The 26851-nt window shown below is 43.6% G+C and overlaps 1 protein-coding gene across 1 annotated transcript in view; it reads right to left on the bottom strand.

The window, feature by feature from the left end:
• Positions 1 to 6017: 6017 nt before the first annotated feature.
• VCPIP1 (valosin containing protein interacting protein 1) overlaps positions 6018 to 26851 on the bottom strand; it is a 32987-nt gene continuing 12153 nt past the window's right edge. The window contains exons 2-3 of the mRNA XM_056522064.1: positions 14085 to 14171; positions 6018 to 7028 (exon numbers count right to left, since the gene is read on the bottom strand). Of these exons, the coding sequence (XP_056378039.1) occupies positions 6202 to 7028; positions 14085 to 14171 (914 nt within the window). The 3' untranslated portion in view covers positions 6018 to 6201. The remainder of the gene's footprint in view (positions 7029 to 14084; positions 14172 to 26851) is intronic.

The following is a 26851-nucleotide window of genomic DNA, read 5'->3' on the forward strand; positions in this document are numbered from 1 at the left end:
GAAAGCTAGGTGGTGGATTAAATGGTGGAAAACTAACTTATGAAAAGCAATATTGCATCTAACATGGCCATCCGCTACAGTAACACGTTACACCCCTTATAACCTTTTATGGCATATAAAGTATTGTTTATAAAGTCTATTCGCTTGAGGTCTAACCATTGAGACCCCCTCCCAACAAGCCACGTGCAGTCCCTCTCCGGTAAAGTCAATGAGAGGTATGAGAACAGTTTAGCTAATATGCCATAAAAGTCTATTTTAGAAATCTGACATATTGTATCCCAGACAGAAGACCTGATATTTCAAGCTTAACTAAACTCAGAAATAACCTTACATAGTTGGCTTCAAAGAGCAAAAAATATAAACGCCATAACTTCCTTAAAAGGGGTATTTTATTTTATTTTTTTTAAATCAACTGGTGCCAGTTAGCGAGGTAGCGTGCACTCACCGCGGGTAAACAGCAGCAGGCACGAGGTCCGGGATCACCACAACATAGACAGAGACGGGAAGGGGCGCTCAGAGGCTACGCCGGCTGTTTCGGACGTAGGAACGTCCTTCTTCCGGCCTCATTTGTAAATTACTTCTATTAAAAAATCTTTACCCTTCCAGTACTTATTAGCAGCTGTATACTACAGAGGAAGTTATTTTCTTTTGGGATTTCTTTTCTGCCACGACCACAGTGCTCTCTGCTGACACCTCTGTCCATGTCAGGAACTGTCCAGAGCAGCATATATTTGCAATGGGGATTTGCTCCTACTCTGGATAGTTCCTGACATGGACAGAGGTGTCAGCAGAGAGCACTGTGGTCGTGACAGAAATGAAATCCAAAAAGAAAAGAATTTCCTCTGTAGTATACAGCTGCTAGTAAGTACTGGAAGGATTAAGATTTTTTTTTTAAATAAAAAGTAATTTTCAAATCTGTTTAACTTTCTGGCATCAGTTGATTTAAAGAAAAAAGAAGAAGAAAAAAAAATAAGTTTTCCACCGGAGTACCTTAAGGAGGTATTCCTGAGCTTGCAAACTTATTCCCTATCCAAAGGAAGGGTAGGGTCACACAACATGGATCCGGAGCGTAAAATGCCGGTGACCCAACCCTTAGTGTGCCTTCAGCTGTTCCCCCCAGCAGTCACACAGGGGCTGCTTGGGGCAGCAGATTACCGCTGCAAGCAGGGGGAAAAAGCCGGAAGCACACTAAGGGTTGGGCCACCGGCAGATCCACAGCGTATCCGTGACGTGTGACCCTACTCAAAAAAAGATAATTGCCTGATTGTGGGAGGTCCCAGCAGTTGGTGTGTCTCAGGCGCTCGCACAGAGAATGCATCGAGGGGGTGTATCAACTGCCTGCCCTGCACAGGAAGATTCAGGTGTCATTCTGGAGGTCACAGGGGGTCAGAGTATTCAAAACTGCCCCTTTTTTTTTTTTTTTTTTTTTTTTTTTTTTTAAGATAGGGGATACGTTGCAACTTGTGGAGTATTCCTTTAATGCCAAATTGTGGAAATGACTTTGTATAATAGATTCTTGGTGCACATCTGAATCCACCTTAAGAAATTTCCATCAAAATAAATACATTAAATTTAGCATGAAATTCTTAAATCTACTTGAACTACAAAGCTATAGTAAATCAATAAAATGAATCACGTTTTGTGTTCTTGTCTTGCCAGTTTTGTCCTACATACAACCTAGTGACACTTTAGTGTTAAAAAGAACACCTTATCGACCGAGGCTCCCTTTAGAGCAGTGTTTCCCAACCAGTGTGCCTCCAGCTGTTGCACAACTACAAATCCCAGCATGCCCGGACAGCCTTTGGCTGTCCGGGCATGCTGGGAGTTGTAGTTTTGCAACAGCTGGAGTCACACTGGTTGGAAAACACTGCTTTAGAGAGCGTTTACAATGTCCTAGAAGTTGAAGGTTAAGGCCTAATCCTTAACGCAAAAAGGAGTCCATGTGCAAAACTAGGGGAGTGAGAAATTAGCACCTTCACACTTAAGACAGATACAGACCTGCTAGACTAGAACAGTTCTGAATCAGCAGTAAAGTAATAAAATAAAAAATCAGTTAAAAGGAATTGGATCCTGATACTGACAACCAATTCAGGTCTGCATGCAAAAGCTCCACATGGAGTCCAGCTCGCGGCTCTCCTTCCCAAACACTACTGAAAAGGATTCAGAGACAAAGTAGATTATGGCTGGAATCACACGTGCAGTTGTTATAACTGAGTGGATCAAAAAAGGAAAAGGAATACAAGGGAATAATTACACTTTTTAATTTGTATCCACTTTAATGTTTGGCTCAGAACAATAAAATCAAAACGTTCATACGTGATTCAACCCTAAAGCCACTTTTTTCAGAAGGAAGAAATACAATCATAATTTAGCTTCCAAATGATGGACCAAGGAGGTCCACGTGATGATATGGTCGATAAAACGTGTTTACAGCTGTCTATAAATGGCCCTTAAAGGGGTACTCCACTGCTCAGCGTCTGGAACAAACCGTTCCGAACACTGGAGCCGGGAGCTCAGGACGTCATAGCCCCACCCCTTCAATGCAAGTATATGAGAGGGGGCGTGGCGGCTGTCATGTCCCCCCCCCCCCCGATAGACTTGCATTGTCGGGGTGGGGAGTGACGTCATGAGGGGGCGGGGCTATGACATCCTGAGCTCCCGGCTCCAGTGTTCGGAACGGTTTGTTCCAGACGCTGAGCAGCGGCGTACCCCTTTAATATGAAAACAATTTGCCAGCATAGGCGCTGAAGACTAGACAAAATGGCAGGTCCATCAAGTCAGTAATTTATGTAAAACCCCTAGGGGTAGAATTATCAAAACCTGTGCAGAGGAAAAGTTGACCAGGTGCCCATAGCAACCAATTTTTATTTTTTTTATGAAAAAAGCAAAGGCCTCTGAAAAATAAAAGAAGCAATCTGATTGGTTGCTATGGGAAACTGGTCAACTTTCCTCTGCACAGGTTTTAATAACCCCCCCCCCCTTGTTTTTACAGTCAGTTTCAAGAGAACCCAACCTTACCCCCAGAAAAGTGCATTACACTGGATATACCCACACACCAGCCATCCAATGGAAGTAACATAAAAAATGTGAACATGGAGAACAAAACAATATGTGAAATCCTTGTACCTGTATATCCCAATAGCTTGGTGGCTCTTTGTGTGGGACTATTGTTAGACTTGATTGTATTTGATGAATGTCTCCGGCAGTCGTCTTTGACATAAGTGCAAGACTACTGATCAACCCAAGAAAGCAAATGAGCGTACTTTATGGCTTGTGTGACCGTCCTGAATTCAGACAAGAATGCCCACTGCATTTTAGATTATCTCTTATTAAAGCTAAAAATCTATGGACAATACGAGATGTAACCGGGCCACACTGGTTGTTTGCGAGGTCACAGAACTGGCAGAGCATTGTTGCGTTGACCCATCTGCCATGTTACTCCAATATCCGACCAACGTGCCAACAATTCATGTTTTCATTCTATTCTACACAGTAGCAACCAATAATAAACTGAAGAGCCGGAAACCTTTCCAATTCAAACTCAGCCTGGACACAGCACTAAAAGAGTCCATAAAGACCCGTGCAGACACTACTCCAATTCTTTCCCCAGGACCCCACTAGATGACTTTACTTTGGTCGGTTCTGATATTCTCTAATGCCTTCTAGAGCAAACTGAGGCACTCTGGATAAGGATTCAAGCTTTCAAGGACAAGGTGTAATTCATTAGGTTTATTCTTACTATAATACATAAAACTATAGTTACTCACGCATAAACAGATTACTGCAAGTATAATAAAGCCCTAGCTACTAAAAGCTTAAGACAATTTGATGTTCTCAGAATTTGGCTGTGTTCTCAGAATCAAAAGGCTTTAAAAGGGGCACTCCGGGGGAAAACAAATGTTTTTTTAAATCAACTGGTGCCAGAAAGTTAAACAGATTTGTAAATGACTTCTATTTAAAAATCTTAATCCTTCCAGTACTTATCAGCTGCTGTATGCTTCACAGGAAGTTGTATTTCTTTCTGGAATTCTTTTCAGTTTAACCACAGTGCTCTCTGCTGACACCTCTGTCCATTTTAGGAACTGTCCAGAGCAGGAGAGGTTTTCTATGGGGATTTGCTCCTACTATGGACAGTTCCTGGCATGGATGGAGGTGTCAGCAGAGAGCACTGTGGTCAGGCAGAAAGGAAATTCAAAAAGAAAAGAACTTCCTGTGGATCATAACAGCAGCTGAAAAGTACTGGAAGGATTAAGATTTTTTAATAGAAGTGATTTACAAATTTGTTTAACTTTCTGACACCAGTGGATTAAAAAAAATAATAATAATATATATATATTTATTTATTTTTTTTCCAGTGGAGTACCCCTGTAAAGGACATACCTATAAGCTCGGGGCTCTAAAATCTTAGTTCACAATGGCTGTAGAGTCTCAAGTATGGAGGCAACCTCTTTATATTTTTCATTTTTTTCAGTACAGAATCACCACAAAAGTATGACAACTTAAAGGGGTATTCCAGGAAAAAACTTTTTTTTTTATATATCAACTGGCTCCAGAAAGTTAAACAGATTTGTAAATGACTTCTATTAAAAAAATCTTAATCCTTTCAGTACTTATGAGCTTCTGAAGTTAAGGTTGTTCTTTTCTGTCTAAATCCTCTCTGATGACACCTGTCTCGGGAACCGCCCAGTTTAGAAGCAAATCCCCATAGCAAACCTCTTCTAAACTGGGCGTTTCCCGAGACAGGTGTCATCAGAGAGGATTTAGACAGAAAAGAACAACCTTAACTTCAGAAGCTCATAAGTACTGAAAGGATTAAGATTTTTTTTTAATAGAAGTAATTTACAAATCTGTTTAACTTTCTGGAGCCAGTTGATATATAAAAAAAAGTTTTTTCCTGGAATACCCCTTTAATTTATTATAACTCGGTGATGGCAAGTCAACACAACAGCAGTTTCTTCTTAAAGGCTATGTACACCTTTGCAATTAAGCAACTTTGTAATAGGCTGTAATTCAATTTTTTTCTACAATTTTCTAGTTACAGTTCCTACACAGACCTATGTGTCTCCATGGTAACAGACTACGGCCTGTAGTCTGATTCTGTAGTCCTATTCCTATAATTATATATATATATATATATATATATATATATATATATATATATATATATATATATATATATATATCTATCTCTATCTATCTCCTCTGCTTCAGGCAAACCTAACAAATGTATGTTATTACAGCAGTGTTTCCTAAACAGGATGCCTCCAGCTGTTGCAAAACTACAACTCCCAGCATGCCCAGACAGCCAACGGCTGTCCGGGCATGCAGGGAGTTGTAGTTTTGCAACAGCTGGAGGCACCCTAGTTGGGAAACACTGTATTACAGCATAAGGGACAAATGTAAGGAAATGTGGCAGCAGGATTAAACAATACACAGTTTGTTGGCTGTTACTAGAGATGAGCGAACTTACAGTAAATTCGATTCGTCACGAACTTCTCAGCTCGGCAGTTGATGACTTTTCCTGCATAAATTAGTTCAGCTTTCAGGTGCTCCCGTGGGCTGGAAAAGGTAGATACAGTCCTAGGAGACTCTTTCCTAGGACTGTATCCACCATTTCCAGCCCACCGGAGCACCGGAAAGCTGAACTAATTTATGCAGGAAAAGTCAGCAACCGCCGAGCCGAGCAGTTCGTGACGAATCGAATTTACTGTAAGTTCGCTCATCTCTAGCTGTTACTAAGGAGCTGCGTAGACTGCATTAGGAGCTGTAGAAACAAAAACAGAATTATTTTTTTTTAAATTATTATTATTAACACCTACTGCAAAGTTGCTTTTCAACAAAGACAGAGACCATAAAAATTGGGGTACAAAGCCCTTTAGCTCCTCTTCTAGTCTCTCCCCATCACATTAAGACTGTGCGTATCAGCAGTAGACATTCCCATCAGCATTAAAGGCAGCAATATTGTTGAAAAATGCACAAACCATCAGTTACAGATTCTTTTAATCTAAAAGCTAAAATAACCATGAAAAGCTTTTATTTCCCCAAATTACACATTTCTTCATGCAGCGAAAAGGAGTTTAATATACTTTTGAATGTACAACAATTCTTTAAACTATTTTAAACTGTGGCCCAGCCATCTTATTACATATTTATATATTTATATATATTTATGTACTTTCTCCCGATCAAACCTCTCCCTAATCATGAATGATCCATCGGCTCTATTTCTGTGTCCTGGCTGTCCATCTCTTCTGGATCATCTGTAGATACTGAAGACTGAACTTTAGGTCTAACAGATAAAGAGGTTTCTACGGAGCTCCCAACGTTACCAGTGGGTGCTACAGGTCCCACCGTTGTGTCTACGTTCCCCCTTGAAGGGCTGCCCACAGGCTTGGAGGAAAGCCATTCTGCCTTCTTTGGCGACGTATCAGATCCTGACAATGGTTCTGCATTTTGATCCCGTAAGTGCTTATCCATAGAAGCCTGAATGGAAGAAACCATTTCTTGCAATTTTTTCCTTTGGGCCTCAATTAAATTGGGGTCAAGCTGACGTCCATCTCTCATAGTGACTACGCCAGGAGCTACTCTGATGAGCTCACTATCATTCGATGTAGACATAAAGGATGAGGAATCCGAATAGGTTGCAGTGCTATGGAGGCTAGCTGTTGAGCTAGGCTTAGTTGTAGCTCTGGTTCTCTGGTTATGTTCTGGACTCGTGGAGGCTGTTCCTAGAGAGTGCCCTTTGCCTTGAAAGACGGTGACATTGTGATGCTGCTCAGACTTCTTCTTGACCACCCCACCACTGCCCAGTTTCATCAATCCATGTGAAGGACTAGACTCTCTGCTTCTAGAAGATGCTTCAGAACGCACCTGAGCCAGCGCCTCTTTCACCAAATCCTCAACCTCGGGGCCAATCGGAAAATGACCTGCAGCGTCTACGCACAGTTCTAGACGGTCTTCAGCCGCATTGTAAACAAATGTTTTGTTAGGTAGGTACGGAAAAGTGCAGTGTTTCCCATCAACCACTCCTGAAAACACAAAAAATATAGTTTAAAATAATCATAAAATCTTCCATTCATACTATAAAGCGATAATAGTAAATTTTTTACCTATTAAAAAAAACTGCACTAAAACAACAAATCTGTTTAAATATTCACTTGGGGCATATTTACACGACATGGTCTTTGACATGGTAACTGCCCCTATTTCCACATAAGAAACCATTTGGAGACTTCAATAGGAGGCTATGCCCAAATGCTTAGATTGGTCCCTCCACTTACAATGGCCCCAGGTTACAATATTTTCAAGATACATTTTAACTTTAAACCATACTTAACATACAATGCTGCAGACAGTCCAGATCTGCAAAATGAGTCAATAGCTGAAAGATCTGCCCCAGAATAGGCATTTCAATGGTATTACTGAAGTGCATGCACTGACTGGCGCCTCCCTACAGTTCAGAGAGGTACTACATGTTCTGTACTTCTTATTACTAGTAGTGCCATTACACCATTCTCTCAGCTCTCTTAAGTTACCTGAGCCAATTAAACATAAAGGGAACATAAAGGGCCATAGCATTCAGCTAAACTCCTTTGTCTCTTGAATTAAAACTTGATAATGAATGATTGATGATTTTACTATAAGATGCCAAAAGCTTTAACCTCTTGGGGACGCAGGGCGTATGCATACGCCTTGCATCCCCGATCCTTAAGGACTCAGGGGGTACCTTTACGCCCTGGTCCAGTTTAACGGGTTTAAACTGCTCTCACTGGCAGAGAACGGGTTAAACCCGGTGGGTCCCGGTTGCTAAGGGCAGCCAGGACCCACTTCTAATGCTGGGCATGGCCGATTGGGCCGATGCCTGGCATGAACCCTTTAGATGCCGCAATCAATGTTGATTGCGGTGTCTAAAGCGAAAGGCAGCTCCCGGCAGCTCAGCGGAGCTGATCAGTACTATCTCGACAAAATCTACTGCTCCATGCCATAGAGCAGAAGAGCATATGCAATCAGAAGATTGCATGTTGTAGCTCCCTATGGGGGCTTAAAAAAAAAAAAAAAAAAAAAAAAAGTTCATTAACCCCTTTCCCTATTAAAAGTTTAAATCACCCCCTTTACCCATTTTTTAAATAAAATTATGTAATAAAGAATAAAAATGATCATATGTGGTACCGCCGCGTGCGTAGATGTCCGAACTATTAAAATTTAAGGTTAGCTAAACTGCATTGTCCATGTCGTACACTTAAAAAATACCAAAGTCCAAAATTGTGCATTTTTGGTCACTTCATATACCATAAAAATATTAATAAAAAGCGATCAAAAGGTCTTATCAAAACAAAAATGGTACCAATAAAAACTACAGATGACGGCGCAAAAAAATAGCCCTCATACCGCCCCATACACAAAAAAATTAAAAAGTTATAGGGGTCAGAATTGTTAAACATACAAATTTTGGTGCATGCAGTTTAACATTTTTTTTAAGTATTAAAATAAAATAAAACCTATATAAATTTGGTATCCTTGTAACCGTATGGACCTACAGAATAAAGATATGGTGTTATTTTTACCGAAAAGTGCGCTGTGTAGAAACGGGAGCACCAAAATGACATTTATTTTCTTTTTTTGGTTTCGCCGCAGGTTATATTATAAAATAAATGATGTCATTACAAAGTACAATTGGTGACACAAAAAACAAGCCCTTATCTGTAGCTGCAAAATTGAAAGTGCAGCAGCTGAGATCCTGGGGGTCCCCAGCAGTGGGACCCCGGCAATCTGACATCTTATCCCCTATCCTTTGGATAGGGGATAAGATGTCTAGGGGTGTGGAGTACCCCTTTAAATGGGTTATCAACCATAAGGCGATTTTAGTATGTAGCAGGCAGACAGTAATGGACATGCTTAGGAAGGGGCTTGTCTTGGGGCTAAATGGCTATGTTGTGAGATTACCATAACACTGTGGCTAGCTTTTTGTGAGCTGGTATTTCCGGTTCGACTTTTCTTTTGTTGACTACAAATCCCACAATTACATTTTCCTCCCTCCCACACATCAGCCACTCCACCCATTGAAACATAAATGAGCTGCATCCATTCAAAAAACCTGTGGTTTTCAATCAGGGTGCCTACAGCTGTTGCAGATTGATCCCTCTCCCACCAAGCGATCGCTCCACCCATTGAAGCATTTTGTATGCTGCTACAAATATATATTGGAGTGTGAAAAAAAAAAAAAGTCAGGTAATGGGTGTGCTTAGGGACCCTCCATTATGACTATACACAACCGAATGGATCAGCCTCTAAGACTAGCCAGTTATCACAGCAGGCGAGGTGGTCAAAGTACTACTGCCTTTTGGAAGAGAGTTTAAAGGTTGGCTTTAAACTATAGAACCACTTTCCGTTGTTCCGTTGTTATTTGTAGCTTAGTCTTGGAAATTATATTTGCATGTGAACCTGTTCTTAGTGTCAAATATTAACTTAAGTCAAACACAAGCCTGAGCAGACACATCAGTAAGTAGATGACTTCCAACTACACCTGCGTTTTGTTATACAGAAGATTTAGTTCAGAGCAAGTTGCCAAAGGGGTATTAATGGGTTACCATATCAGCCTATGGGTAACAGATGACACTGTATGGCATCACAATGTATCCGATAAACAGGTGGCATAATCATTTATGGGAGATTGATGTTACTGTTAGCCTCCATGTAATGTATACGTCAGTTTTTCCAGTGGATATATTAAATAAAGGCCCAAAATCCTGTGTAACCCTAACCTTATTCAGATTTTCTTTGCAGATTATACTACTTTGCCTCCACCCCCATTAAAGGGGTACTCCGCTGCTCAGCGTTCCAACTGTTTCGAATACTGGAGCAAGGAGCTCGTGAAGTCACAGCCCCGCCACCTCAATGCAAGTCTATGGGAGGGGGCATGACAGCTGTCACACCCCCTCCCATAGACTTCCATTGAGGGGGTGGGGCGTGATGTCTGAGGGGGCGGGGCTATGATGTCACGAGCTCCTGGCGTCGGCTACAGTGTTCAGAACAGTTTGTTCCATACGCTGAGCAGCGGAGAACCCCTTTAACCTTCCCCTCATTTATTTAGGTTATTGTGTTTTCTCTATATCCATGCTCTTTTGTACCATCTTCGCTTTAGAAAGATATTTTTCTTGTTGTTTACTGCCCAACTGGTATTATTGCACAGTAAGAGATTTTTCTCTGTACTCAATTTGCAGAAGGTGCCACAGTAGTAAAGACACTGAGATCGCATATAGTACATCAATTCCTGTCACTTCTAATCTCCTTGTCCATTACACACACTAGGACAAACAGCGCAGGATGGTAAGTAAAGGCGTATTACACAGGGTGATTATTGATCGGCATAATAGTTAAAAAGCCCAATCATCAGAAAACCAGAAAATACTAGTTCACAGGCTGATCACATCTTTTATGCAGCATAAAAACCATATTTGGCTGCACATCTCCCAGTATAAACAGATGTCATGCCCACGGAAACACAGCCAGGTAACGGGTTCCTTAAAGGAAAACTGTCAGCCAGTTCTCCCACACTAAAGCCAATAGACTGGGTTATAGTGTGGGTGAACAGGAGTCCATACACGGGTCACTTCCTTTTTTCGGTTTCTTGCCGTCGAGTTGTTGTCCGCTAAAGTTCCGTAATTTTGGCCTTCATTTGTGCTCTGAAGGGGGGTTCCCCCACCTGCAGCCTTGCTTTGGACTCCGGAGGAAGGAGCCTTAGCCCTCCCCTTGTTTACATATTCATTTTCCCCCTGAGCGTAGCACTCTGTTTGCAGAGCGGGTGCCCTGAAGATTTTACCCAGCTCTGGTTTTACCCAGTGTCCAGATGACGTGAGAGCTGTGCGTCGGGAGAGCGCTCTGCACTGTGTAACTGCGCATGCACCAGTCCCTTGCTACACCCGGAAGTACCTCTTTCTGAAGTCTCGCTACTCCCGACTTCCGGGTGTAGCGAGGGCGGCACATGGGCAGTTACACAGTGCAGAGCGCTCTCCCGACGCACAGCTCTCACGTCATCAGGACACGAGGGCTGGGTAAAATCATCAGCGAACGCGCTGTGCAAACAGAGCGCTGCGCTCAGGGGGGAGGGCTAAGGCCCCTTCCTTTGGGACCCAAAGCAAGGCTGCCGGCGGGGGAACCCGCCTACAGAGTGCAAATGAAGGCCAAAGAGTAGTCCAGTGGTGAACTAGTGGTGAACAACTCATCCCCTATCCTAAGCATAGGGGATAAATTGCAGATCACAGGGCGTCCGACCACTGGGGCCCCCGCGATCTCCTGTACGGGGCCCCAACAGCCCGCGCGAAGGGGGCGTGTCGACCACCGCACGAAGCGGCGGCCGACATGCCCCCTCAATACAACTCTATGGCAGAGCCGAAGCGCTGCCTTCGGCAATCTCCGGTTCTGCCATAGCGATGTATTGAGGGGGCGTGTCGGCCGCCGCTTCGTGCGGTGGTCGACACCGGCTATCTGGCCGGAGAGCCTGGCCCCCGTACAGAGAGATTGTGGGGGGGCCCCAGCAGTCGGACCCCCCCCCCCGCAATCTCAAACGTATCCCTTATCCTTAGGATAGGGGATACGTTTTTCACTACTGGTCTACCCCTTTAACGGACGACAACTCGGCGGCAAGAAAACCTAAAAAAGTAAGTGACCCGTGTTCACCCACACTATAAACCAGTGTATTGGGTTTGGTGTGGGAGAACTGGCTGACAGTTTTCCTTTAAAGGGGTTCTCCACCCCTAGACATCTTATCCCCTAACCAAAAGGATAGGGAATAAGATGCCTGATCATGGGTGTCCTGCCGCTGGGGACCCCCGCAATATAGCATGCAGCACCCACCTGCATCTGCTTCCGGCAGTGCTGGAAGTTCTGGCTCCCGACCACGGGAACGGAAGATCGTGACGTCACGCCCCGCCCCCTCAATGCAAGTCTATGGGAGGGTGCGTGACAGCTGTCACGCCCCCTCCCATAGGCTTGCATTGAGGGGGCGGAGCGTGACGTCACACGGGGGCGGAGCCGTGACGTCACAATGTTCTGGCCCCGTGATCGACAGTAATCAGACCCGGAGCGAACATGCTCCGGGGACTGATTTTAACAGGGTGCGGCGTGCAAGATCACGGGGGTCCCCAGTGGCGGGACCCCCGCGATCAGGCATCTTATCCCCTATCCTTTGGATAGGGGATAAGATGTCTAAGCGCCGGAGTACTCTTTTAAAGGAGATGTCCGGTGCTCACTTTTATTTTTCAGCCCGGAACGGATAAAATAAGAAAAGAAAACACATTTTCTCTTACCTGCCTAGGCTCCCCCGATGCTTCAGTACAGGTGTTCGGTCCCCGGGCTGTATTCTTCTTACTTCCTGTTAGCCCGACATGTCACACGGAGCTTCAGCCTATCACCGGCCGCAGCGATGTCCTGCCTCAGCCAGTGATAGGCTGAAGCTCCGTGTGACGTGCTGGGCTAACAGGAAGTAAGAAGAATACAGCCCGGGGACCGAACGCCTGTACCGGAGCATCGGGGGAGCGTAGGCAGGCAAGAGAAAGCTTATTTTCTTTTTTTTTGCAGCCCGGAACGGATACAATAAGAAAAGTGAGCACCGAACATCTCCTTTAAAGGGGTACTCTAAAGGGGTGTTTTCAAATCAACTGGTGCCAGAAAGTTAAACGGATTGGTAAATTACTTCTATTTAGACATCTTAATCCATCTAGTACTTATCAGCTGCTGTATATTTCTTTTCTGTCTGACCACATTGCTCTCTGCTGACACCTCTGTCTGTGTCAGGAACTGTCCAGAGTACAAGTAAATTTCCATAGCAAACCTCTCCTGCTCCGGACAGTTCATGACCCAGACAGAGGCGGCAGCAGAGAGCACTGTGTGCTCAGACTGGAAAGAACTACATAACTTTCTCTGTACTATATAGCAGCTGATAAGTACTAGAAAGATTTTTTAAATAGAAAATCTGTTTAACTCTCAACCAGGGTGCCGCTAGCTGTTGCAAAACTACAACATGCCTAGTTTGGCAACAGCTGGAGGCAACCTGGTTGGGAATCACTGTTCTAGAAGAACCCGGTGGCTCTTTTTACACTATAATCGACAGTGCACATTTACTATATATTTTTATCCTTTCTGTATCTTTGTTGTTGTTCCCTTTCCAATAAAGCATTGCCTATTTTTGGAAAAACAAACTTTGGGTGTACATCGCTTTAGTGCAGTGTTTCCTAATACATTTTAAGGGTACGTTCACACGAGCAGATCCCCAGCGCATATTACGCTGCAGATCCGCCGCTGATGGACTGCTGTATGCTGCCTTTACAGGTGCCTGCTCGGGGCGGCAATACACCGCTACAAGCAGACACACTGCGATGTGCAATTTGCCTCACACATGCGCAGTATACTCGCACATCGCGGCAGCTCTCGGCCTAGCTCAGAGTAGGGGGGAGCGGCCACGATGTGTGCAAGTACACCACGCATGCGCAGCGACTTACACATCGCTTCAGAGTGTCTGCTTGTAGCGGTGTATTGCCACTCCGAGCAGGCACCTGTAAAGGCAGCATACAGCGGTCCTACAGCGGCGGATCCGCAGCGTAACACGCTCTGGGCATCCATTCGTGTGAACGTACCCATACAGTGGCCAAAGGAGTGTCATTTTGGTCTCTGCTCAGGCGGTTTCCATCGGAGTCTTCAATCATTTGCTAGATAGATTAGTGTAGACTTTTGCGCTATTCAATTAAGCCAGATCAGGAAAAAAAAAAAATAAATGATATCACTAAGTGGCATATAACAGAGGTATACATTGGGTAGGCCCCCAAAAACAGCTTCGGTGTACGTTCACACAGGCGGATTACCTGTGGAATTTCTGCAGCATATTTGCTGTGGAAAATCCGCAGTGAATTTTTCTTCCATTGACTATAATAGGTCAGAAGGAAAATCTGCAAATCTTCCTCTATTGCGGATTTTCTGCGACCCATTGAAGTCAATCCACTGTGGATTTTCCGCGGGTAGTCCGCCTGTGTGAACGTACCCTAATTTGGAGAAAAACTACTAAAAATGCATGCAGCAAGGTCTCACTTTACCCATGTTTTTCTTCATAATATTGTAAAAGACACCACCCTGCTGGAACAGATGAGGCAGGCCTTTAGCATACGACCAAACATCTTCCCCTGTAAGACAGAAGCACATAAATGCAGGTCAGCGCTACCATATCTGAGAAAAGCACAATGAAAAGAAAATGAAAGAAAGACTCTGAATGTGCTGAGCATTATACATTATTATGCATCACAGATATATACAGTTACTCAGCTATTCATCATCTGATTATAGACTATTACCAAGAAGGTCCGCGAGGCCATAAACTTCCTGTCCTTCAGGCCATAAAATGCCATCGCTGAAATGGTTCTCTACAGTATCATTAGCGTAATGTAAAAATAGGATTACAGAGCGACAATGTAGACGTAGAGAAGAAGAATCAGATTTGTAAATGTGACCCTGCCTGTGATATGTTCAGGGTAAAAGGATTTACTTCAATAGAACAAAAAGAAATACTAAAGTCAGATAAAGCATATTTCAGCGAGAGATTAACAAAAAAAACAAAAAAAAAACTAAAGCTAAAAAGTCACCATGGGGACTTTTAAAGGGTACCTTTCATCAAAAAAACTTTTGATATATTATAGATTAATGTATGCAGAATAACTTTCCAATAGCATGTTATTAAAAAATATCCTTCTTTCTATTTAATTTTCCACTTTGAAAAAAATGACCACTAGGGGTCTCCCTACCAGTCCTTTTTTTTTTTTTATAGATTTCAGACTCATGCAGGAGTCCTAAATCTCAAACTGCAGCTGGAACACAGACAAACTCAGCACTGCTCACTGCAAGGGAGCAGTGCTGAGCTTGTCTGCGTCTCGGCTGCAGTCTGAGATTTAGGACTCCTGCATGAGTCTGAAATCTATAAAAAGAAAGGACTGATAGGGAGACCCCTAGTGGTCATTTTTTTTCAAAGTGGAAAATTAAATAGAAAGAAGCATATTTTTTAATAACATGCTATTGGAAAGTTATTCTGCATACATTAATCTATAATATAATCAAAAGTTTTTTTGATGAAAGGTACCCTTTAAGGAATAGTCCAGTTTAGGAAAACTTATGCACTATCTGCGGGATAAGTGTCTGATCTCTGGTACCCCGCACACTCTCCTGCCCTGCGCCCCGCCTCTGCCCATGTATGGAGCTGTATCGACCACCGCACAAAGCGGTGGCAACACGGCACTTCCATGCATCTCTATGGGAGAGCTGGAGCGCTCGTGTATCTCTGGTCTCCTATAGAGATGCATGGAAGGGGACCCCCGCAGTTTTCCCGTAAAGGTGCATAGAGGTGGCCTTCATGCGGTGATCGACACAGCTCCGTGCATAGGCAGAGGTGGGGCGCCAGGTAGCAGATTGCCCGTGGTACCAGAGGTTCGACCCCCGGCGATAGGGGATACGTTTTGCTTACCTGGATAATTCCTTTAACCTACATGAGAAAGAAGGATTCCATCACAAACCTAAATCAGAATATTAAAGTGATGGGCAGGTTGGGGAAGTATATTCTTCCCTACAACAAAACTGAAAACGACATCCTTTATTTTAAGTGCATCTGCCATTTCCGAGCGAGGAATGGGCAGACCCCACTAGTTAGGAAAGACTATACCTTTGGTTGTCGTGGCCGCAGTTCATAAAGTTCTATTGCTACTGTTTTCTAACTCTGCCGAAAGGTCCGAGAGGCGGCAGAGTCGCAGCGGCAGGCCTCCTCGCAGTCTGACCCACATGGTCAACATACAGGGCTCCATGTTAGGGGCAGGTTAGAGTGGGGCGGAGGCACGCGGCTAGTGATATAACTTTACAAACTGCAGCCACCATAAATAAAGGTACAGCCATTCCTATCTCCCTATGGTGGGGTCTGCAGCTTTGTACCTTCTATAGAGGTGGCAGACGTCAAACGTGTCATTTTTCTTTGTATTTTCTGCAGCTGATTTTGCTACCCAGGGTAGGACAATATGCAGCAAAATACGGTACGTGTGACCCTGCACTAAGAGAAAAAAACTTTTGAGAAATGACGTAGGTAATGCAGACTGCCAGAGCGAGTCAACAACTCCATATCATAGTGCAACATCTGCTCTCCTAATAAGTCACAGGAGATAACTGGTGGTAAAGTTTATAAAGCATCAACCCTAGGAATGTCTACAGCAGTGGTCTTCAACCTGCGGACCTCCAGATGTTGTAAAACTACAACTCCCAGCATGCCCGGACAGCCATCGGCTGTCCGGGCATGCTGGGAGTTGTAGTTTTGAAACATCTGGAGGTCCGCAGGTTGAAGACCACTGCTCTACAGTGTAGCCTACTATATGTTTATTATAAAAATAAAGACAAATGTGTCAAATGTCTGATATAGCCATTTACACGATTATGAAAAAAATAACACTGATCTTATTCCATCCATGTCCGTTTGCGTTTCCTCACTCAGGGTGCGTTCACACGGCCGTTTGCCCCTGTTCCGTTTATTTAAAAAAAAAATGGATGTAAAATAACGGATAGAAACGGCTGATCCAACGGATATCCGTTTTGAGACGTTTTTAATCCTTTTTTTTTTTTTTCTATGAAAAATCAGCCTCCTGCAGCCAGGACTACTACTACTTCCATCATGGAACAGACTTGTTTCCATGGTGGGAGTTGTAGTTCCTGGCTGCAGGAGTCTGCCGGCGGCTGGGGAGGCTACATTAGTGCTTGTACTACTACCCCCATCATGGAACAGACTCTGTTCCATGATGGGGGTAGTAGTACAGGGGCTGAGGGATTGATTGCACCGGGTCTCAGTTCTGAGACCCGATCCGATCAGAAGTTATTAAGCAGGGGAGCGGGCGGCATGGTCCACAACCCTGCGATGTACACAATGTATTTTACTTTCATTTTTAAATTCCCCGCAGGGAGCCCTGAATGGCCGGTACTGAGGAGCCAATCAGGGCTCCCTGCGGGATTTTTAAAATGGACAATGTATATTAAAAGCACTGTGGGGGGCAAGATATATAGCGCATTAATTAAGATATAACCCCTGCCAGTGCAAAAATATATACCCCACAGTATATATATGTGACCCCCTGCAGGTGCATTTATAATTATATACCCCCCACCGGCACAATTATCAATATATACCCCCCGCCAGCGCATTTATCTGACCCCCCGCCAGCGCATTTGTGACCCCCCCCCCCGCCAGCGCATATGTCATTAATGCAGCGCTATCTGTGAATAGTATTTTACTCGCAGAGCATCGCACCAGCTGCCGCCGCGATGCTGCTGATAGAATACTATTCATACATAGCGCTGCAGGGGCATATTATCTAAAAGTGCTGTGGGGGCCAGATATATAGTCCTGCACAGGATACACTATACACAATTTCTTTTTGAAACACAGAGCTCTCTGCTGAATCACCACCACAGTGCTCTCTGCTGACATCTCTGTCCATTTTAAGAACTGTCCAGAGTAGGAGAAAATCCCCATAGCCAGCATATGCTGCTCTGGACAATTCCTAAAATGGACAGAGATGTCAGCAGAGAGCACTGTGCACGTGATGTCAGCAGACAGTTCTGTGTTCCAAAAAGAAAAAAATAATTCTCTGTAGTATTCAGCAGCTAATAAGTACTGGAAGGATTAAGATTTTTTAAAAGAAGTAATTTGCAAATCTGTTTAACTTCCTGGCACCAGTTGATTTAACAAAAAAATAAATAAATTAAAAGTTTTCCCACCGGAGTACCCCTTTAATACGGATGCACTCTCATCTGTAATATGTCTGTATTTTGGATCTGTAGTTCCATGGGGTGGGGGTTTAAATGTCCTATACTGAACTGCAAAAGCCCATTCCCATGAGGATGCTGAGGATTTCCAAAGACATTATAGCATAGAGTCCAAGGCTCAAAATGGATGAATTAAAACTTTAGTACAGTGTTTATCAACCAGGGTGCCTCCAAGTGTTGCAAAACTACAACTCCCAGCATGCCTGGACAGCCAAAGGCTGTCCAGGCATGCTGGGAGTTGTAGTTTTGCAATATCTGGAGGCACCCTGGTTGGGAAACACTGCTTTAGTATTACACACTGAATAAAGGCCATCTTGACACCAGCAAGAATTCAGTCTTTATAGCATATTGACACAAGCAGCGTATGCATTTTGAATGACCATTCTTAAAGGGGTATTCCAGGATTTTTTTTTTTTATTTGACTATGCTACAGGGGCAGTAAAGTTAGTGTAGTTCATAATATAGTGTCTGTACCTGTGTGTGACGGTTTTCTCACAATTCTTCTGTGATTTTCACCCCACTATTTATTTTTACCAGCATACAAAATTACTGTTGTCTCAGATTTTTCCCAGGTTTTAATGCGGCTGAGACCTGACTCACTAGTCAGCTGATGACAGGGAGCCTGTCTGCTTCAATGGGTGGAGGGATCGCTTGGTGGGAGAGAGATCAATCTGCAACAGCTGTAGGCACCCTGATTGAAAACCACACTGATTTGAATGGATGCAGCTCATTTATGTTTCAATGGGTGGGGTGGCTGATGTGTGTGAGGGAGGAAGATGGAATTGTGGGATTTGTAGTCAAAAAAAGAAAAGTCAAACAGGAAATACCAGTTCACAAAAAGCTAGCCACAGTGTTATGGTAATCTCACAGCATAGCCATTTAGCCCCAAGACAAGCGCAGATCCTTCCTAAGCATGTCCATTACTGTCTGCCAGGTACCTACTAAAATGCTCAAAACACGAAAGTTGCTAGAGTCAAGACCACTATGTGTTATATACAGGTGAAACTCGAAAAATTTGAATATTGTGCAAAAGCCCATTATATTTCATTAATGCAACTTAAAAGGAAAAGAAGCATGAAGTGTTCCAAAATCTCCTGGTAGACGGATGCGTTGACCCTGGACGTAATTAAACACATTGGACCATCACCAGCAGAGGACATGGCTCCCCAAATCATAGTAATTGGAGGGGGGGGGGGCTATGTTTTTTTTTTAATGAGATGTAAGCCATAATTATCACAATTATGACAAATCAGGGTTGAACTATCTTGCTTTGCATGTAATGAGTCTCTCTCATTTATTATGTCACCTTTTAGGTTGCATTAGTGAAATAAATTGACTTTGCACGATATTCACATTTTTCGAGTTTCACCTGTAAAGTGGCGAATAAAAGCTGTACAGTACAATAAAGCTGTAAGGTTTAATCGATCCGCATGAAGTGCTAGACCGTATGCTATCATTTTCCTTGGTATACATACCACTTATTTCAAATCTAAGAGTATAATGTGCTACAAGACGGGCCTTTTGACAGGCTAACATTTAGGCACCATTTTCTGACAGTATTGAAAAGCACTCAGCATTGAAACCCTTTCTATTTCACTTGTATGTTCTAAATGTGATTTGGGTCACAGACTTAATCCCAATAGCAGAGTAAGGCTAGAGGAGAGCATGCCTGCCCCAACTCCCCAAAACAGAGGCTCATACACTTCCACAATGGAAGGACCTGCCCAGAAAATTTCTAACACGCTTAAAGGGGTACTCTGCTGCTCAGCGTTTGTTTGTTTCGAACGCTGGACCCGGGAGCTCATGACATCATAGCCCGCCCCCTCATAACATCACACCCCACCCCCTCAATGCAAGTCTATGGGAGGGGGCGTGAAGCACGGGGGTGAAGCATGGGGTGAAAACCTCATGCTTTGGGGCTGTTTTTCTGCTAAGGGACCAGGACAAATGATCTGTGTAAAGGAAAGAATGAATGGGGCCATGTATCATGATATTTTGAGTGAAAACCTCCGTCCATCAGCAAGGGCATTGAAGATGAAACATGGCTGGGTCTTTCAGCATGATTATGATCCGAAACACACCACCCAGGCAACGAAAGAGTGGCTTCGTAAGAAGCATTTCAAGGTCCTGGAGTGGCCTAGCCAGTCTCCAGATCTTAACCCCGTAGAAAACCTTTGGAGGGAGTTGAAAGTCTGTGTTGCCCAGGGACAGCCCCAAAACATCACTGCTCTAGAGGAGATCTGCATGGAGGAATGGGCCAAAATACCAGCAACAGTGTGTGAAAACCTTGTGAAGACTTACAGAAAACGTTTGCCCTCTGTCAATGCCAACAAAGGGTTTATAACAAAGTATTGAGATGAACTTTTGTTATTGACCAAATACTTATTTTCCGCCATAATTTGCAAATAAATTCTTTAAAAATCAGACAAGTGATTTTATGGATTTTTTTTCTCATTATCCTCTTGGGGACACAGGGCGTATGCATATGCCCTGCATCCTTAAAGGGGTATTCCAGGCAAGACCTTTTTTTATATCTATCAACTGGCTCCGGAAAGTTTAACAGATTTGTAAATTACTTCTATTAAAAAATCTTAATCCTTCCAATAGTTATTAGCTTCTGAATTTTTCTGTCTAACTGCTCAATGATGATGTCACGTCCCGTAAGCTGTGCATGATGGGAGAATATCCCCATAGGAACTGCACAGCTCCCGGGACGCGAGTCATCAGAGAGCAGTTAGACAGAAAACAACAACTCAACTTCAGAAGCTAATAACTATTGGAAGGATTATGATTTTTTAATAGAAGTAATTTTCAAATCTGTTTAACTTTCCGGAGCCAGTTGATATATAAAAAAAGTTTTGGCCTGGAATGCCCCTTTAACCTCTTAAGGACGCAGGGCGTATGGATACGCCCTGCATCCCGAGTCCTTAAGGACGCAGGGCGTATCCATACGCCCGTGGGAATTCCGGTCCCCACCGCTAGCCGGTTGGGGACCGGAGCCGGATGCCTGCTGAAATCGTTCAGCAGGCATCCCGGCATATCGCCCAGGGGGGTCATTATGCCCCCCCATGTCGGCGATCGCCGCAGATCGCTGGACAATTCAGTCCAGCGATCTGCGGCAATTCCGGGTCAATCGGGTCTCCAGTGACCCGGAATTAGTGGCTGTTCGGGGCCGTCTCTGACGGCCCCGAACAGCCAGAGCCTGCAGGGGTGAGGTGGCACTGGTGCTACCTCACGATCGCCCTGATTCGTCAGCCGGATTACCGGCCGACCAATCAGGGCGCCTGCTGCGGGCGTCACTCCCGCACCCGCTCCGCCCCTCTTCCGGAGGACGTGAGCGGGTGCGGGAAGACGACCCCGGGTGCTGGGGACCCCGATCCCCGGCGTCCATGTTGGGATCGGGGCCCCAGGAGCAACGGCGGCGGCGAGGGACAGCCTGCGATGGAGCAGCAGCAGGAGGTGAGTTACAGCCTCCTGCTGTTGCTTAGCAACAGCTCCCAGCCTGCAAAAAGGGCATGCTGGGAGCTGTAGTTATGCAACAGCAGGAGGCAGACCACCACAACTCCCAGCATTCCCTTATGGGCATGCTGGGACTTATGGTTTTGCAACAGCTGGAGGCACATTTTTTCTATGGAAAAGTGTACCTTCAGCTGTTGTATAACTACAACTCCCAGCTTGCACAAACAGCTAAAGTGCATGCTGGGAGTTGTAGTGGTGCATCTGCTGGTTGCATAACTACAACTCCCAGCATGCCCGTTGGCTGTCGGTGACTGCTGAGAGTTGTAGTTTTGCAACAGCTGAAGGCACACTGGTTGTGAAACTTAGAGTTTTTTTTTCCCTAACTCAATGTTTCACGACCGGTGTGCCTCCAGCTGTTGCAAACTACAACTCCCAGCAGTCACCTTACACCATGCACCGTACATGCTGGGAGTTGTAGTTTTGCAACAGCTGGAGGCACACTGGTTTTGAAACACTGAGTAAGGTCACAAACTCCGTGATACATAACCAGTGTGCCTACAGCTGTTGCAAAACTAAAACTCTCAGCATCTACAGTCTGTCAGCGCATGCTGGGAGTTGTAGTTTTGCAACAGCTGGATGTCCCCCCCAATGTGAATGTACAGGGTACACTCACATGGGCGGAGGCTTACAGTAAGTATCGGGCTGCAAGTTTGAGCTGCAGCAAATTTTCTGCAACAGCTCAAACTGCCAGCGAGAAACTACTGTGAACCCCCGCCCGTGCGACTGTACCCTAAAAACACTACACTACCACAAAATAAAAAGTAAAAAACACTACATTTACACATACCCCTACACAGCCCCCCTCCCCTCCCCAATAAAAATGAAAAACGTCTGGTACGCCACGGTTCCCAAAACGGAGCCTCCAGCTGTTGCAAAACAACAACTCCCAGTATTGTCGGACAGCCGTTGACTGTCCAGGCATGCTGGGAGTTTTGCAACAGCTGGAGGCACCCTGTTTGGGAATCACTGGCGTAGAATACCCCTATGTCCACCCCTATGCAATCCCTAATTTAGGCCTCAAATGCGCATGGCGCCCTCACTTTGGAGCCCTGTCGTATTTCAAGGCAACAGTTTAGGATCACATATGGGGTATCGCCGTACTCGGGAGAAATTGTGTTACAAATTTTGGGGGGTATTTTCTGCTTTTAACCTTTTTAAAAATGTAAAGTTTTTGGGAAAAGCAGCATTTTAGGTAAATTTTTTTTTATTTTTTTTACATATGCAATAGTCGTGAAATGCCTGTGGGGTATTAAGGTTCACTTAACCCCTTGTTACATTCCCCGAGGGCTCTAGTTTCCAAAATGGTATGCCATGTGGTTTTTTTTTGCGGTCCTGGCACCATAGGGGCTTCCTAAATGCGGCATGCCCCCAGAGCAAAATTTGCTTTCAAAAAGCCAAATGTGACTCCTTCTATTCTGAGACCTGTAGTGCGCCAACAGAGCACTTTTCACCCCCATATGGGGTGTTTTCTGAATCGGGAGAAATTGGGCTTCAAATTTTGGGGGATATTTTCTGCTATTACCCTTTTTAAAAATGTTAAACTTTAGGGAAACCAAGCATTTTAGGTAAAAAAAATTTTTTTTTTTTTTTTACATATGCAAAAGTCGTGAATCACCTGTGGGGTATTAAGGTTCACATTACCCCTTGTTACGTTCCCCGAGGGGTCTAGTTTCCAAAATGGTATGCCATGTGGGGTTTTTTGCTGTTCTGGCACCATAGGGGCTTCCTAAAGGTGACATGCCCCCCAAAAACCATTTGACGCTCCTTCCCTTCTGAGCCCTCTACTGCGCCCGCCGAACACTTTACATAGGCATATGAGGTATGTGCTTACTCGAGAGAAATTGGGTTTCAAATACAAGTAAAAATTTTCTCCTTTTTACCCCTTGCAAAAATTCAAAAATTGGGTCTACAAGAACATGCGAGTGTAAAAAATGAAGATTGTGAATTTTCTCCTTCACTTTGCTGCTATTCCTGTGAAACCCGTAAAGGGTTAAAACGCTTACTGAATGTCATTTTGAATACTTTCGGGGGTGCAGTTTTTATAATGGGGTCATTTATGGGGTATTTCTAATATGAAGACCCTTCAGATCCACTTCAAACCTGAACTGGTCCCTGAAAAAAAGCGAGTTTCAAAATTTTGTGAAAAATTGGAAAATTGCTGCGGAACTTTGAAGCCCTCTGGTGTCTTCCAAAAGTAAAAACTCATCAATTTTATGATGCAAATATAAAGTAGACATATTGTATATGTGAATAAAAAAAAAAATTATTTGGAATATCCATTTTCCTTACAAGCAGAGAGCTTCAAAGTTAGACAAATGCAAAATTTTCAAATTTTTCATAAAATTTTGGGATTTTTCACCAAGAAAGGATGCAAGTTACCAAAAAATTTTACCACTACGTTAAAGTAGAATATGTCACGAAAAAACAATCTCGGAATCAGAATGATAACTAAAAGCATTCCAGAGTTATTAATGTTTAAAGTGACAGGGGTCAGATGTTCAAAAAATGGCCGAGTCCTTAAGGTGAAAAAGGGTTCAGTCCTTAAGGGGTTAAGGACTCAGGGCGTACCTGTATGCCCTTGTCCCCTTTACCGGGTTTAAACAGTTCTCACCAGCAGAGAACGGGTTAAACCCGGTGGGTCCCAGGTTGCTACAGGCAGCCATGACCCACAGGTAATGCTGGGCATGGCCGATCGGGACAATGTCCGGCATTAACCCTTTAGACGCCGTGATCAAAGTTGATTGCAGCGTCGTTGACAAAATCGCAATGTCCCGATCAGCTTACCGGACGACGGGAGGGTCCTCACCTGCCTCTCCATTGTCCGATCGGAGATCTACTGCTCCATGCCTTTGCAATGGCAGAGCACTGATCAGTATATGCAATCAGAAGATTGCATGTTTTAGCCCCCTATGGGGGCAAAAAAAAAAAGTCTAGCTTTTTTTTTTTTTAATAAAAGTTAATTAACCCCTTCCCTATTAAAAGTTTAAATCACCCTCCCTTTCACATTTTTAAAAAAATAATGTAATAAATAAAAACAATAACATGTGGTACTAATTGTCCGAACTATTAAAATATTAGGTTAGCTAAATTACACGCCCGATGGCGTACACGTTAAAAAATACCTAAGTCCAAAATTGTGCATTTTTGGTCACTTCATATACCATAAAAAATTTTATAAAAAGTGATCAAAAAGTCCCATCAAAACAAAAATGGTACCAATAAAAACTACAGGTGACAGTGCAAAAAATAAAAATAAACATGGGAAAAAAAAAAGTTATAGGGGTCATAAGATGCCATTTTTAAAACATACTAATTTTGGTGAATGTAGTTTATAATTTTTTTTAAGTATTAAAATAAAATAAAGCATACATAAATTGGGTATCCTTGTAACTGTATGGACATACAGAATAAAGACAAGGTGTTATTTTTACCAAATATTGCACTGTCAAGAAACGGGAGCCCCTAAAGGTTACAAAATAGCTTTTATTTTTATTTCACCCCACAAATCGTTTTTTTTTTTTGTTTCGCCGCAGGTTATATTCTAAAATAAGAGATGTCATTGCAAAGTACAATTGGTGACGCAAAAACCAAGCCCCTATATGGGTCTGTAGGAGCAACATTTAAAGCGTTATGATTTTTAGAAAGTTAGGAGGAAAAAGCGAAAATGCAGAAATGAAAATTTGCTGAGTCCTTAAAGGGGTATTCCAGGAAAAAAATTTTTTTTTTTATATATCAACTGGCTCCAGAAAGTTAAACAGATTTGTAAACTACTTCTATTAAAAAATCTTAATCCTTTCAGTACTTATGAGCTTCTGAAGTTAAGGTTGTTCTTTTCTGTCTAAGTGCTCTCTGATGACATGTGTCTCTGGAACCGCCCAGTTTAGAAGAGGTTTGCTATGGGGATTTGCTTCTAAACTGGGTGTTTCCCGAGACAGGTGTCATCAGAGAGGACTTAGACAGAAGAAAACAACCTTAACTTCAGAAGCTCATAAGTACTGAAAGGATTAAGATTTTTTAATAGAAGTAATTTACAAATCTGTTTAACTTTCTGGAGCCAGTTGATATATAAAAAAAGTTTTTTTCCCTTTAAGGTGAAAATAAGCCGAGTCCCTAAGGGGTTAAGTATCTCATAGTTGAGGTATACATATATTATGAAAATTACAGGTCTATCATCTTTTTAAGTGGGAGAACTTGCACAATTGATGGCCGACTAAATACTTTATTGCTCCACTGTATGTGGAGGAGATTTCTACAACTTTCACCCATGTTAATGCTATTGTAATATACTGCAAAACATCTGCATCTCACTCTGTACAATATGCAGAATATCACCCGCATGTAAATATACCCCTAGGCGCTATAGGACCACAATTCTTTTTCCCTTCCCAGGTGTGTGACCGTCTGTCACCTTCCTTGAAGGTTTACTTAATCCTCGCACACAAAGACTCATGTTATTTTTGTTTATATAACCTCGTGCATCTTGTGTAAATTCCATTATTCCTTACAGTAGAGAGAAAAAGAAAAGAAAACTAAAGCTGGTTCCTGATAGCTGGTCCATGGGCAGCGATCTGCCTACGAAGGAGCAATCTTTTGTGCCACCAATAAAACCAATGTTAATGGCCGTACATTTCCCATGGTGGACAGGGAATGTGCACCCGGCTGATCAGTTCAGAGGCTCTGTATATCAGCGAGTGTGAGGCTATGTTTACTAGATGGAATGTCCGCACAGAGAATCTCTGTACGGACATTCCGCAAACTGCTAGGACCGCACAAGAACGTGTCGTCTCATAGACTGCTATGCATTCCGTGCGAACATGTTCAATCTTTGTGTGGACACGGAAATGCTGTGTGCACAGAGCAGCAGAATCCCTTTAAATTCAATGAGACTCTGATGCTGCAGAATCTCCATGCCGGATTCCAATACGGAATCCGGCACGGAAATTCTGCCGTGTGAACATGAACTCAGGGCCCCCTACCTTTTAGTCCTAGACAACCCTACAACCCTTTAACCAGAGCAAATATAACATTCAATGAGTAGTTTCCAGAGCAAATCAGCCCATCACTAGAAGACCTGGCCATTGTGCAAACAAAACAGCTGTCTAGGAGAGACACGTCTGGTTGTAGGGGTTCAGACCCCTGGGACCTCCTGCAATGTCCTGTAGGGGCCTCAGCTACATACGAATCCTCGGCACACCGGGTCCTGACCTTCCTGGACGAACGCTGCAGCTTATGATTGGCTAAGCGGGCCTTCACTTGTGTTCTTTCAGGAAGATGATGGCTGCTCTACTCCGTGGATGTGTAAGTACCATATTTTTCGCCGTATAGGACGCACTTTTTCTTCCCCAAAACTGAGGGGGGGGGGGGGGGGTAGTTGGTGCGTCTTATACGGCGAATACACACCTATCACGGCAGTCCCTGCGGCCATCAACAGCCAGGACCCGCGGCTAATACAGGACATCACCGATCGTGGTGATGCCCTGTATTAACCCTTCAGACGCGG

This window comes from Hyla sarda, chromosome 5 (genome assembly GCF_029499605.1).
Source record: "Hyla sarda isolate aHylSar1 chromosome 5, aHylSar1.hap1, whole genome shotgun sequence".
Classification (NCBI taxonomy): domain Eukaryota; kingdom Metazoa; phylum Chordata; class Amphibia; order Anura; family Hylidae; genus Hyla; species Hyla sarda.